This window comes from Protopterus annectens, chromosome 6.part0 (genome assembly GCF_019279795.1).
Source record: "Protopterus annectens isolate FY-2018-M chromosome 6.part0, PAN1.0, whole genome shotgun sequence".
Lineage (NCBI taxonomy): Eukaryota > Metazoa > Chordata > Ceratodontiformes > Protopteridae > Protopterus > Protopterus annectens.
The window spans coordinates 812,246,236-812,258,808 of record NC_056737.1 but is presented as its reverse complement, the minus strand read 5'-3'; the positions used below and the strand labels follow the sequence as shown (position 1 = coordinate 812,258,808).

At 41.5% G+C, this 12,573-nt stretch overlaps 1 protein-coding gene across 1 annotated transcript in view; it reads right to left on the bottom strand.

The window, feature by feature from the left end:
- PRKCH (protein kinase C eta) overlaps positions 1-12,573 on the bottom strand; it is a 1,606,604-nt gene that overhangs the window by 455,412 nt on the left and 1,138,619 nt on the right. The window contains exon 9 of the mRNA XM_044074487.1: positions 4,485-4,658. Coding sequence (XP_043930422.1) covers positions 4,485-4,658 — 174 coding nt within the window. The remainder of the gene's footprint in view (positions 1-4,484; positions 4,659-12,573) is intronic.

Sequence of the window (12,573 nt, the reverse complement as noted above, 5' to 3'; positions counted from 1 at the left end):
CCATATAGTATCCTTTAATAGTAACCCCATCATAGAATTAGAAACCAGAAATAAAAAAAAGGGTTTCCTGGATTTCTCTATATTGATCCTGGTAAAGTTCTCACATATTTATTATCCTGAAATAACATGTTGTCATTACTGCTTGGTCTTTGACCTCCTGGATATATACACTCAGTCATGAAATAATACCAGACTTACAGGGCTCTTTAATATAATTTACTGGTCTCACTACTGAGTTTTTCCTCCCAGTCTTCCCTGAGGTCACACAGTTCATAGGTAGGTACCAGGCTATTGGCCCAAGAGCCTACATAAGCCTAGCCAACAAGATTTCCTGGCTTACGCCACCCAAGAAATTTATTTTCCTGTACCACTGTCGAGCAGAGACACAGAAGTGATCCGTGGGGTGTATTTCCTATTTCCCATCCACTCATCAAGATTTTTCTTGAAGAGTACTAATAAAGAACTTTGCTTGACATAGATGGGTAGCCTGTTCGAGAGTATTTGAAGTCTCTGGGACAGGAATCTATCCCTCCAGCATGTCCTGTTTATTGTGGTGACAAGGTTTAGGTCCCTAGAGCATGTAGCTTGGAGGGATTGGGATTTCTTTAGGTGTAGCATGTCCAACAGCTCTGGGTTTGGCATAGCTTTATATGTTAGGCAAAGATCACCTCGGAGTAGACGATATGCTACAGAGTAAAGCTGGAGTTTTTTGAGGCGGTCAGTGTAGGGCATTTGTTTGAGGCCAGTAATCCTCTTTGTGAGGTACTTCGGTGGCCTTTCTAGCTGCTGCAGATGTCTTGTGAGGTACATTCCAAAAGGGGCGTTGTACTCTATAATGGGTCTAATGAGTGTCGAGTAGAGGGGAACAATGACCTCTTTTTTCCTGGATGAGAACCCTTTTATGATGAGGTGTGCGATGTGACTATTAAAGGAGAGACTACTGCCCACCTGGGACCCAAGGTCTCTTATTACGCATTTGGTGTTAAGTAGATTGCTGCCTATGTGGTAGTTCATGGGTACAGAGTTTTTACCAAAGGGGATTACACTGCACTTTTTGGCATTGAGTTTGAGGCCATGGCTCTGACACCAGACATCTGTCTCAGCGATGCCCTTCTGTAGGATGTCCACATCATTTGGAGACTTGACTATGGCTCCTAGTTTGCAGTCATCTGTGAACTTTGTTAGCCAGAGGCCTTCTGTGTTAGCCTGTACTTCAGAGAAGTAGATACCAAACAGGAGAGGTCCCAGGACAGAACCCTATGGTACTCCACTTGTCACTGCTTTGAGGTCAGATTTGGAGTCTGCAACTTTTACAGTGTGGGTTCTGTCAGTGAGCCAGTTGGCAACCCATCTTGTGATGTAGGGATTTATACCTAGTTTAGTGATTTTAGCTATAATTCCAGAATGGGGGGTGGTGTCGAAAGCCTTTGCGAGGTCAAGATAGGCTGTGTGAACCACCTTACCCTCATCTACAGCTTTGGTGACTGCCTCAAAGAAGTCGATCAGGTTCAGGAGGCATGCTCTGCCTTTCACAAACCCAAACTGGGTGGGATCCAGAGTTTGGAGGTTATCAGTGTCTTTGTTTATGAGTTCATGATGATATGTTCCATGACCTTGCAGACCAGGCTGGTCAGGCTAATAGGTCGATAGTTCCCAGGATCAGTAGTGGCTCCCCCTTTGTGGAGTGGGATAACTGTTGCTGTGCGCCATTCAGTGAGCACAAAGCCTGATGCGAGGCTATTATTGAACATGGTGCTTAAGTGGGGAACCAGTTCATTCTGAAGTTCATGTAAAACGCAGCCTGGGATGTTGTCTGGTCCCATGGATGCTGTGTTTTTGGCTTTAGAGAGTGCAGCTTTTACTTGCGTAGTTGTGATTACAGGGACTCTGCATTCTTCCTGTATAGATATGGGCCCTTTAGGGGGTGAGAGGGGGGGAAAAGTTAGCACTGAACCTATCTGCCAGGATGTTGGCAATATCAGTTGGTTCTGTAATTTTCTTGCCTTTGTGCTGTAACTCAGAGCAGATCTGGGTGTTGCCATCGAGATTTTTGACATAGCTAAAGAATGCTTTGTGGTTGTCCTTGGAATTAGTGGCGATTTTGTTTTCGTAGCTAGCTTTGGAGTATCTTATAAGGGATCTCAGCTTCTTACTGAGGCTGACCAGGGAGCTCCTCCACTCATGGGATTTTACTCTCTTTTGCAACAGTTTCTTCCTTCTGTTGTACAGTTTGTTTATGGCAGGGGACCACCAGATTGGCTTCCTTTTTTTGGATGATAGCATCTTGGTTCTGTTTGGGCTAGCACAATCCATGCACTCATGCAAGTGCTTATAGAGTGCATCTGTGTAGGATTCAGCAGTTGTAACTGTATTGTCCATCTGCATGGGTGTCATGAAGTTCACCACTTCTGTCTTAAGAAGCATGAAGTTGGCTTTGGAGAAATTTTTTACTGTGGTTTCCTTAATGGGGGGTGGAGGCGGGATGTGGATATCAAGGGTGATTTGCTTATGGTCGGATCAGACCAACGAGGAGTTGACTTCAGGTGTGGAACACCGGTCACTCATGTTGGTAATGACTAGGTCTAGGATACTGTTGCCCCTGGTGGGGGTGTGGATAAGTTGATCCACGGCATTGGAATTTATGAATTCCAGAAAGTGTTGAGCTAAGGAGTTGGTACACGAGTAGTTTTCCCAGTTAATGGTGGGGTAGTTGAAGTCACCCATTATTAGGGTGTTTGGTTGAACCGTAATATTTTCCAGTACATCAAGAAAAGAGGAGTGGGAATCCTGGGGCATGATGGGGGATCTGTAGCAAGCTACAATTTGGATTGCATTTTTGCCCAGAGCTAGTTGCACTTGGATAACCTCGGATGCATTATGCTGAGCAACTAGCCTGGAGGTGTGGATATCCTTAATGAATATGGACAAACCTCTGCCTTTGGTGTTTCGGTCCAGGTTACATGGCCGAAAAGTGTGGTATGAGTTATAGCCGGTAGTGCAGGGGTGCTCTCTGGAGCCTTGAACCAGGTCTCAGTCACTGCACAGATATACAGTTTGCTTGTCTCTGTAGTCTTCCATGATGTCACACAGTTCGCTTGTCATACTGCACATCTCTGTAGTCTTCCATGAGGTCACACAGTTCGCTTGTCATACTGCACATCTCTGTAGTCTTCCATGAGGTCACACAGTTCACTTGTCATACTGCACATCTCTGTAGTCTTCCATGAGGTCACACAGTTCACTTGTCATACTGTACATCTCTGTAGTCTTCCATGATGTCACACAGTTCACATGTCATACTGCACATCTCTGTAGTCTTCCATGAGGTCACACAGTTCGCCTGTCATACTGCACATCTCTGTAGTCTTCCATGAGGTCACACAGTTCACTTGTCATACTGCACATCTCTGTAGTCTTCCATGAGGTCACACAGTTCGCTTGTCATACTGCACGTCTCTGTATAGACAGGTATACAACTACATAGGAACATTAGAAAATAATAGTTTGGCTCTTTGCATACTACTCAGTATACCAAAATACATTCCTACTATGTTTGGATGGATGGATTTTTCATTGTTACACTGATAAAAATAAAAATGTCCTTCTCACAATCTTAACAGTTTGCTAAGAGTCAGTAAGGAAGAGGGAACACTGCTGATGTTATGTGGTGCAAGTATCCACATTTTCTTGCAGTATGACTTTTGTATGAGCAGCTTTTGCACAATTTCCTCATTAGAATATACACCCACAAAGAAGCGAAGCAGAAATGGGTGTATCTTGGACTGGTGCATAAACCTCTAAAGCCTGATGTAGTTTCCTTGTCATGGTCTGTATTCTATTACACCATAAAGAAATACATACTACTGCCTGTCTGTACCAGAGATTAGTACAGTTTGACAGGACAAATATGGGGACTTCTGGGGCTATTACACAAGTGCTAAGAATTATTTGATACTACACTGCCCTTTTTGCTCCTGTAGCAAGCTACTAACCTTTCAACACATAGCCTTATTAGAGACACTGGGTACTTTCTGAGTGACTGCTGCACTATTCTGTTTCAATTCAAGGAAAAAAAAAATGCTGTACTGCGTGCCACTACACTTACCCCCCACCCCTCCAAACACAAACACATCTCAGAAAGTTTATAGAAGCCATCACTTTTTCAGAACAGCAAGCTAACTCCTGAGTGAATTCTTTGGGCAAAAACTGACATCACTACAATGCGTACATTAGCATGGCAACAAGTACATAGAGTGGAACAGGTGACAAGATTCATATATTTTGTACTATTTCCACTGTTTAAGTACACAGATGATGTATAGGAAATCTGAATATGATTCTGATCTGAAAGTACAGCTATATCTGAGCACCTGAATTACTCTGTCTGGGTGTAAGTTTTAGTTCTTTAGAGGAAAAAAGTTTATTTAACCATAACATAACTATTCATTTGCAGCAGTACATTAAATAATCTATACGGAACGTACTGGTGTCTGAAAGCAGCAGAAAAGCTGAGTGAGGAACGGGTGGCTCCCTGCCAAGGATAATATCCTTTTCTCTGTCATGGTACATTCAACGTCATCATCCTGTAGAATCACGTCCTTTTTGAGTATTTTCACAGCATAAGGGGTCCCTTTCTCTTTCAATTTAGCAAGCATTACCTAAAGTAAACAAACAAAGGAAAACATTAGTCTTAGTATGTGATATCTTCTTAACCATCTATACCAGTGAAAATTCAGTAAGAAAGAAACATTTAATGGAATTATGTGGTCCATTTTATTTACATAAAAGAAGGGTTAAGATACAGCAAACAACACCTGGCTAGAATGTCCTGTTCTATCCAGCAAAACCATTCATTGTCATACCATCTTAAAAGGTTTTTCTATTTCCTACCAGATTTACTATGGAGATTAATATCACAGACTAACTGATGGAAAACAAAGGCTGAAATGCAGATAGTTTTGAAAAGTTTTTTTTTATCTCTACATAAGAAGAATGTAAGACTGACAATAACATCATAGCGTACTTCCATGTCACAACACAGGTAAATAATTTTATTAAACATTGGCAAGTGGACAAGAAGACTTAATGACATTTTTTCAGACATACCACACCTCATTTTGGTTAACTGCTTTATTCCTCCCAGTCATTATTTCCTAGATTATTACACCTTTGCTTCCTGCCATGTATTTCTCAGCTGTGTCTTGATTCCTGGTCTACTATTGTAGCCTTCCTAGGACTGATTGTTTACTGTCCTGCTATCTTTATTTATTTATTTGTCTTTGTTTACTGGGAAAGTACGGCTGTGTCTGATTCCTGGTCTACTACTGTAGCCTTCCTAGGACTGATTGTTTACTGTCCTGCTATCTTTATTTATTTATTTGCCTTTGTTTACTGGGAAAGTACGACTGGGTCATACCCATTTTCATAGGAGGACCGGGTAGAAAAGCTCCATTTAATTTCATTGCATTTTACTAAGTTCCAGTCAAACACGGAGTGGTTAAATTTTTATTTACACTTATACACAAACGGTAGTTACATTTATACATTCTAAGATTTTACAGAGGTGGAAGTAACTAAAGAGAAAACACACGCGCAACTTAGGAGATTGTACAGGCAGCAGTTATGTATAAAAATAGTTTTTTCATTTCAGTAAGAAGTTGAGAATATTATGTTTAAGGAGAGTATTTGGATAGTATTGTACAGTGAAAATGTTTTACCCCTATAATGAGCATGTACAGGACCAGGATTGGTTAAGATGTTGTTTAAGCAGTGGTTTAAAGCTACTGAGTTTGTTGGAGAGTTTTATTTGCATGGGATACGATTCCAGAGTTTAGCAACACATTGGGAGTAGAACGAGTCTCCTGCAACATTATTTGATTTATTTGTAAGTAATAAGAATTTGTTACTGGAACAGAGGTCCCTTGCTGGACAGCAGGCTAGTAATAAGTTTTGTAGTGCAGGACATTTTTCTAGATGATGAATGAGTTTGTGTGCTGAAGTTAATTGTGAATATGTTAGACAGTTTTGTAGTTCAAGCCAGTTTAATTGCTTTAAGCCAAGACAATGGTGGGTCCTATGAGGGAGACTGGTGGCAAATTTAGCTATTTTATTGTAGCAGGAGGCAAGTTTCTTTCTTTAAGTATTGTTTATGCTTGTTGGGCTAGGAGCAGTGTACGAGGAAGTCGGCAGTATAAAGGTGGTAGCCAGAGTTTTTCTTGCAGTATCTGTAAGGAATCCATTGATGCTATAAAAGGAGCCTAGTTTCTGGTGTATAGATTTAATGGTGTGCAGTATATGCTGATCATATTTGAGATTATAATCTATTATAATACTAGAAGTTTACTATGATTTTCAGTTTCATAGACAGTATTATTTGCTGACTTTATGGTAAAAGATGGCTTTTGATTTTGGCAACATTTTGAGGTTAAAAAGCATTAAAATTAGTTTTCTCTGGGTTGAATAGGAGGTTTGATTCTTTGAGCCAGGTTTCTACAGAGGAAGAAAAAATTTGGGGGAGTAATGTCTTGGAGTTTGTTTATTGTTGAGGCTGCACATATTAATGTTGCATACTGAACTAAACTAGCATGGTGAGTGGAGGTGTGGAGGTCATTAATATATTACATAGTAGAGGACCCAGGACAACACCCTGAGGGACACCTGTAGTAACTGGTTGAAAGGATGAGTAAGTTTATTGCCATATTATGGCCCATTGCCTTCCAGATAGGTAACTAAGGAAACACAACAAGAAGTATTGTGAAAGTTCTTTTGAGGAGAGTCGAACAAGCAGTTGATGGCGTGAGACAGTATCAAATATCTTGACAAGTCTAAGAAAAATGTGTTCTTAACAGCATCTTGTAGCCTTGCTGTGACTAAATTTCATACTTCACTGCATTACTTCCATTTCTGCACTGTATTTACTACTGATGCATGCTAACCAGCTGTAGATGCCTTGACTACTGCTTTGGCACTAATAGCTGTGGTAGCTAATGCCCTTTGTAACATATTTCTCCCAGAATTTCTCATACTGATACCTCTGCTCCTGCTTGCACATGTAACATTCTACCAACATTCATTACCCTCATAGTTTCTACAAAACTCTTATATTGTGTCCTCCAAGCAAAAGGACTGCAGAACCTCACCTCCCAAACATACTCTACCTACATCAGCTCTCATATATCCTATTGTTTAAGTACAGTTGCCCATAACAATACCCATTTAATCACAAATTGGATATAAAACATACAATCAAACACATATGCCTCTACATGTAACATCACACCTCTATTAACCATAACACTTAGCAAGGGACATCCACCCAAACCTAGGCCCAGCTCAGCATATACCATTTATTGCTACCACCTCACCCACAGTCGCACCCTGCCTTTAATAAATACAGTACCAACTTAAAGTATTTATAACAAACTTCCTTAAATACATGCATGGATAGCATTTCACTCCCCAGAAACAAAAAAATTTAGAAATTGTCCCACCAGGCTATAACTTTATCAGATTAGACAGAGCCTAGAAAAATGCTGGTGATGTCACTATTTTCTACAAAAACACACTAAATATCTCCCTTTTCCCCAAATCCTGCCAACTCTCTCTAACATGGAAATCTTACTAACCATCATACTAATCATGTTAAACCGAAACACTCACAAGACAATTGCAGTCATGGGTATATACATCCACTCAAGTAACAATTCTAAAGCACTGACCTTATTTTCTGCTGGGTTTCCTCAAAATCCCTTATGAAGCTATAAAAGTGGGTGATGTTAATACAGATTAGCTAACTATATACAGTCTGAAAAATCAAACTAATAATCTACAGCTGTACAAGTTCACCCAACTTATAACCACATCAATTAGACATAAAAAAGCCAGACCTAGACAATCAGCCCTCAACTGGATCTTAATATTCTCTTCAAATAAAATGTTATCCCACGGAACTCTGTCAGGCAGTCTAAGTGATCACCTACCAGTCTACACCATATGGTACCAGAGCAATAGTGTCAAAACACATCAATACAACCTGTTAAGAAAACATACTACTTTTCATAAAAACACTTTATACAATGACTCCCTATTAATATTCTAAAATGTGCACGCTGATTGGCCAGACCAACCAGTGTGCCCATTGTAAATCCCACAATATACTAACGGAAAAAGGTCCGGTTGCCCGGACTTTTTTCCGTTGGTATAAGCTGCCCCAAAACCTTTTCTTTTACAATTAAAAAATAGAGAGAGAAAACAGAGCAACGGAGACTCTTTTCTCCGTTGCCTCCATTTCAAAGCATTGATGTACTGGGTATGCGTGGGAATGCAGGTCTCATACGCATGCTCAGTATCATCAAAATTAAGAAGCAGTGTACCACAACTGGTGGAAGAACAGCAATCCAACGTTATACAAAGACATTATTTAAGAAAAGTAAGTATTTTTTTCTTAAATAATGTCATTGTATAATAGCAATAACCGACTCCATTGTTGTAGTATAATGAAAATTTACCCACAGTTGCCTTCGTTTAATCACTTGGGCTTCGCCCATGTGATTAAACCACACCAACCATGGGTAAATTTTCAATATACCACACCACGTTGTCGGTTATTGCTTAATACACTACAGCTCATTAACCGGAAGCCAGTACAGATGACTTCTCCACATAGAAGATGCTCTTTCCGAGTTCAGTAAAATCTTTCTAGGTGTCCTAAACATTCTAGCCCATTAGAATAAAAAGAGTTGAAACTAAACCTGCTCCATGGCTATCCTTGGCAAACAAACAACTCATGAAACAAAAGAACAAAAAGCATCGATGGTCTGGACAGAAAATTAAACGGCTCCCACTTTACTAGCATACATACAACTAAAAAAAAAAGAAAGAGAGAAAAAGTACAGTTTTGTACCTACCATAAATGTAGATGTTCGAGTGTATACCCTGCTGCAGTGATCACACTTGGGTTATCCTGTCGTCAGGCGGTCCCGCAGTCGGCCGGAATTCCAAAGTCTTGGTCAGGTGTCAGTTGCTGTCGCTTCTTCCCTGACATCAGTGCGCCAGGGGTATATCAGAGGCATCCAACGCCATTTTCTTCAGTTTTTCTTGCCCCAGATGTCAGGTGCCCCTAATAGGTAGGCAATATATATATATATATATATATATATATATATATATATATATATATATATATACATATACATATAGCTATATAAAAATAAAACAAAACCCTTAGGCACAAACAAATACACCACAGAGGTAGTATAGGATAGAGTGGTAGAGATAAGTTCAGCTAGTTCAGAGGGGCTGGAGGGAGGGTAACCTGGACTGCAGCAGGGTATACACTCGAACATCTACATTTATGGTAGGTACAAAACTGTACTATGTTCATCGTGTTACCCTGCTGCAGTCATCACACTTGGGTAGAATCCCAAAGCTAAGGATGGGTGGTGGAGTCAAACAGGGTTAGAGGAGGCTAGAAGGCCCTGCAAAACTGCAGTGGCGAAGCCAGCTCTAGTCTTAGAGTAAAGTGGTAAGTTGTAATGTTTGGTGAAGGTGTGTACTGAACTCCAAGTTGCAGCTTCCAGAATATCCTTGGTTGGCACCCCCCTGAGGTAGGCTGTAGATGTAGCTGCTGCCCTGGTAGAGTGGGGCCTAATGCTAGCAGGAACTGGTTTTCCATGGTGGGTGTAGCAAAAACGTATGCAATGTCCTATCCATTTGGAAATGGTCTGTTTTGAGATAGCCTTTCCTTGTGATGCTGAGCATAGGATACAAAAAGCTGGTCAGATTTTCTGAAAACCTTAGTTTTATCCAAGTATTAACGTAGCTGCCTGTGAATGTCCAAGGAATGTAGGAGTCTTTCTCCTTTGTTCTGTGGATTTGGAAAGAAGGTGGGTAAATGGATGGTTTGATTTAGAGCCACACTGGATACCACCTTATGCATAAAGGAGGGGTTAGTTCGTAGAGAAACTCTGTCTTGATGAAAAATGAGGAAAGGCTCTACTGCCATTAGTGCCTGAAGCCCTGAAATTCTTCTCGCTGAAGTAATTGCTAGCAGCAGGGCAGTCTTCCATGATATAAACTTTAAGTCAGCTGAGAAAGCTGGCTCAAAAGGAGGTAGCGTAAGTTTTTCCAGAACAAAGTTGAGGTCCCAAGTAGATGTTGATGCTCTCCTGGGAGGCCTAATGTTTTTGGCCCCTCTGAGAAACTGCCTTAGGAGTGGATGTGAAAATAAGGGAGGATCCATGTTGTAGTGAGCTGAAATAGCTGAGGCGTGAATTTTAATAGATGAAAAAGAAAGCCCTTTGTGTAACATCTCAGTTAAATATTGCAAAATCTGAGGTATGTCAGGCTGAAGGGTATTTTGGCCTTTAGCTTGGTTCCAGGCGCAAAACCTTTTCCATTTGTCTGAGTAGGCTTTCCTGGTGCTGGGCCTCCTGGCCTCCAGAATAACATCCATAACAGCTTGTGAGAGAGGAGCTGGCTGGTTGCTTAGATGATTTGCCGTGCAGCCAAGTTTTAATGTTTTGAGCTGGCTGTGTAGAATCTGATTGTCTTGCTGTGTGAGCAGATGGGAAATTTGTGGTAGAATCCATGGTGGGCCCTGGGCCATATTCCTTAATAGTGGGTACCAGTGCTGGCATGGCCAGTCTGGGGCAATGAGTATCATTCGGGGTCTCTCCATCCTGACTTTCAGCAGCACCTTTGTGAGAAGGGGTAATGGAGGAAAGGCATATACTGTCAGCATTTTCCAACTGAATGAGAGTGTGTCCGCTTTCCAAGCTTGATGGTGAAAAGTCCTTGTGCAAAATTTTGTTAGTTGGTAGTTTTGGGGGCTGGCAAATAGGTCTATGTCTGGGAGCCCCCATTTTTGAGTTATCATTGCAAATACTTGTTGATCCAGTTTCCACTCGTGGGGATCCATGATGTTTCTGCTTAGGTTGTCTGCCAATGTGTTCTTTTCTCCTGGCAGGAATTGAGCTTGTAATTGAACTTGGTAAGCCAGTGCTGTGTTCCACAAGGTCACTGCTTGCCTGCATAGAGGGTAGGAGTGTGTACCCCCTTGCTTGTTTATGTACCACATTACTGTGGTGTTGTCTGTCCTTATGATAAGCTGTCCTGGATGTAAGAGGTCCTTGAAGGCTGTCAGAGCATTTTGTACAGCTAGCATTTCTTTTTGATTGATGTGCAGATGCCTTTGATCTGCAGTCCATATGCCTTGAATGCACCGTCCTGCCATGTGTGCCCCCCAGGCATAGTCCGATGCATCTGTTGTCATAGTTTGCCTGGCTGGGGGTAAGGTGAAAGGCTGACCCTTGTTGAGGTGACATGCCTGTGACCACCATAGAAACTCCTGTTGAAGGCAGGGAATGAGAGGTATCATTGTTTCCAAGCTGTGGCTGTGTTGAGTCCATATGCTTTTTAGGTGCCATTGTAATTTCCTCATATGCAGTTTTGTAAATGGTATTAGTAGTATGCAAGATGCCATGAAGCCCAAGGCCTGCAGAATTTTTCTTGCAAGGAGTTGGGTCTTTGTTGCCATTGTTCTGAAGTATTGAGTTAATTGTAGTTGTTTGTCTGGCATCAGATAAGCCATCTGGGCCGTTGTATTCAAGCTGGCACCCAGGAATGTCATATTTTGTGAGGGCACTAGTTTTGATTTCTTTTCATTTACTGTGTACCCTAGGCAACTTAGAAGATGTTTTACAAAAGCCAGGTGTTGTAAGAGAATGTCCTTGCTTTCTGCTTGGATGAGGCAGTCGTCCAGGTATGGGTATATTTGAATTCATCTTTGTCTGCAGTATGCAATTACTGGTGCCAGGCATTTTGTGAAGACCCTGGGTGCAGTACATAAGCCAAAGGGCAGTGCAGAGAATTGGTAATGGGTTGAACCTGCAATGAAATGGAGGTATCTTCTGCAATTTTGTCTGATAGGGACATGCAGGTATGCCTCCTTGAGGTCCAACATTACTAGCCAAGCTTTCTTGCCAAACATGGGAATAAGCTGCTGTAGTGTTAGCATCTTGAATTTGGGTACTTGCAAGAAGGTGTTTAAAATTGAAAGGTCCAGAATGGGTCTCCAAGCATTGTCCTTTCTGGGGACTAGAAAGAGCCTTGAGTAAAACCCTTGGCCGTACGCCTGTGTAGGTACCAGTTAATGTCTCTCATGTCCATGAGAGCTGTAACTTGTTTTTGTGCCTCTGCCCATTGATTTTGTGGCAGGTTTGGCATTCCTTTTATCCTTGGCAAGGTATGGAAATGGAATCTGCATTCTTGTGAGATAATGTCTAGGACCCATTTGTCCTTTGTGACGATGCGCCAGTTGTCTGCAAAAAGTGCTAATTTTCCTCCCAAGGGAGCTGCCAAGAGAGTTTTGCTTGGCAGTTTGAGGTATAAGTCATTGTGTTTGCCTTCTAGTAGTTTGCGGCCTGTCTTCTCCTCCCTTCTGTGTTGCAGTACCACATTGGTGAGGTTTGTAAGGGATTTGTGCTTGTCCTCTGCCCCTTGGACACCTGTATTTACCCCTCTGTGGTCTGTCAGAAGCTGGAAAGGACCAATTTTTTGTTGGCCAATTTCTGC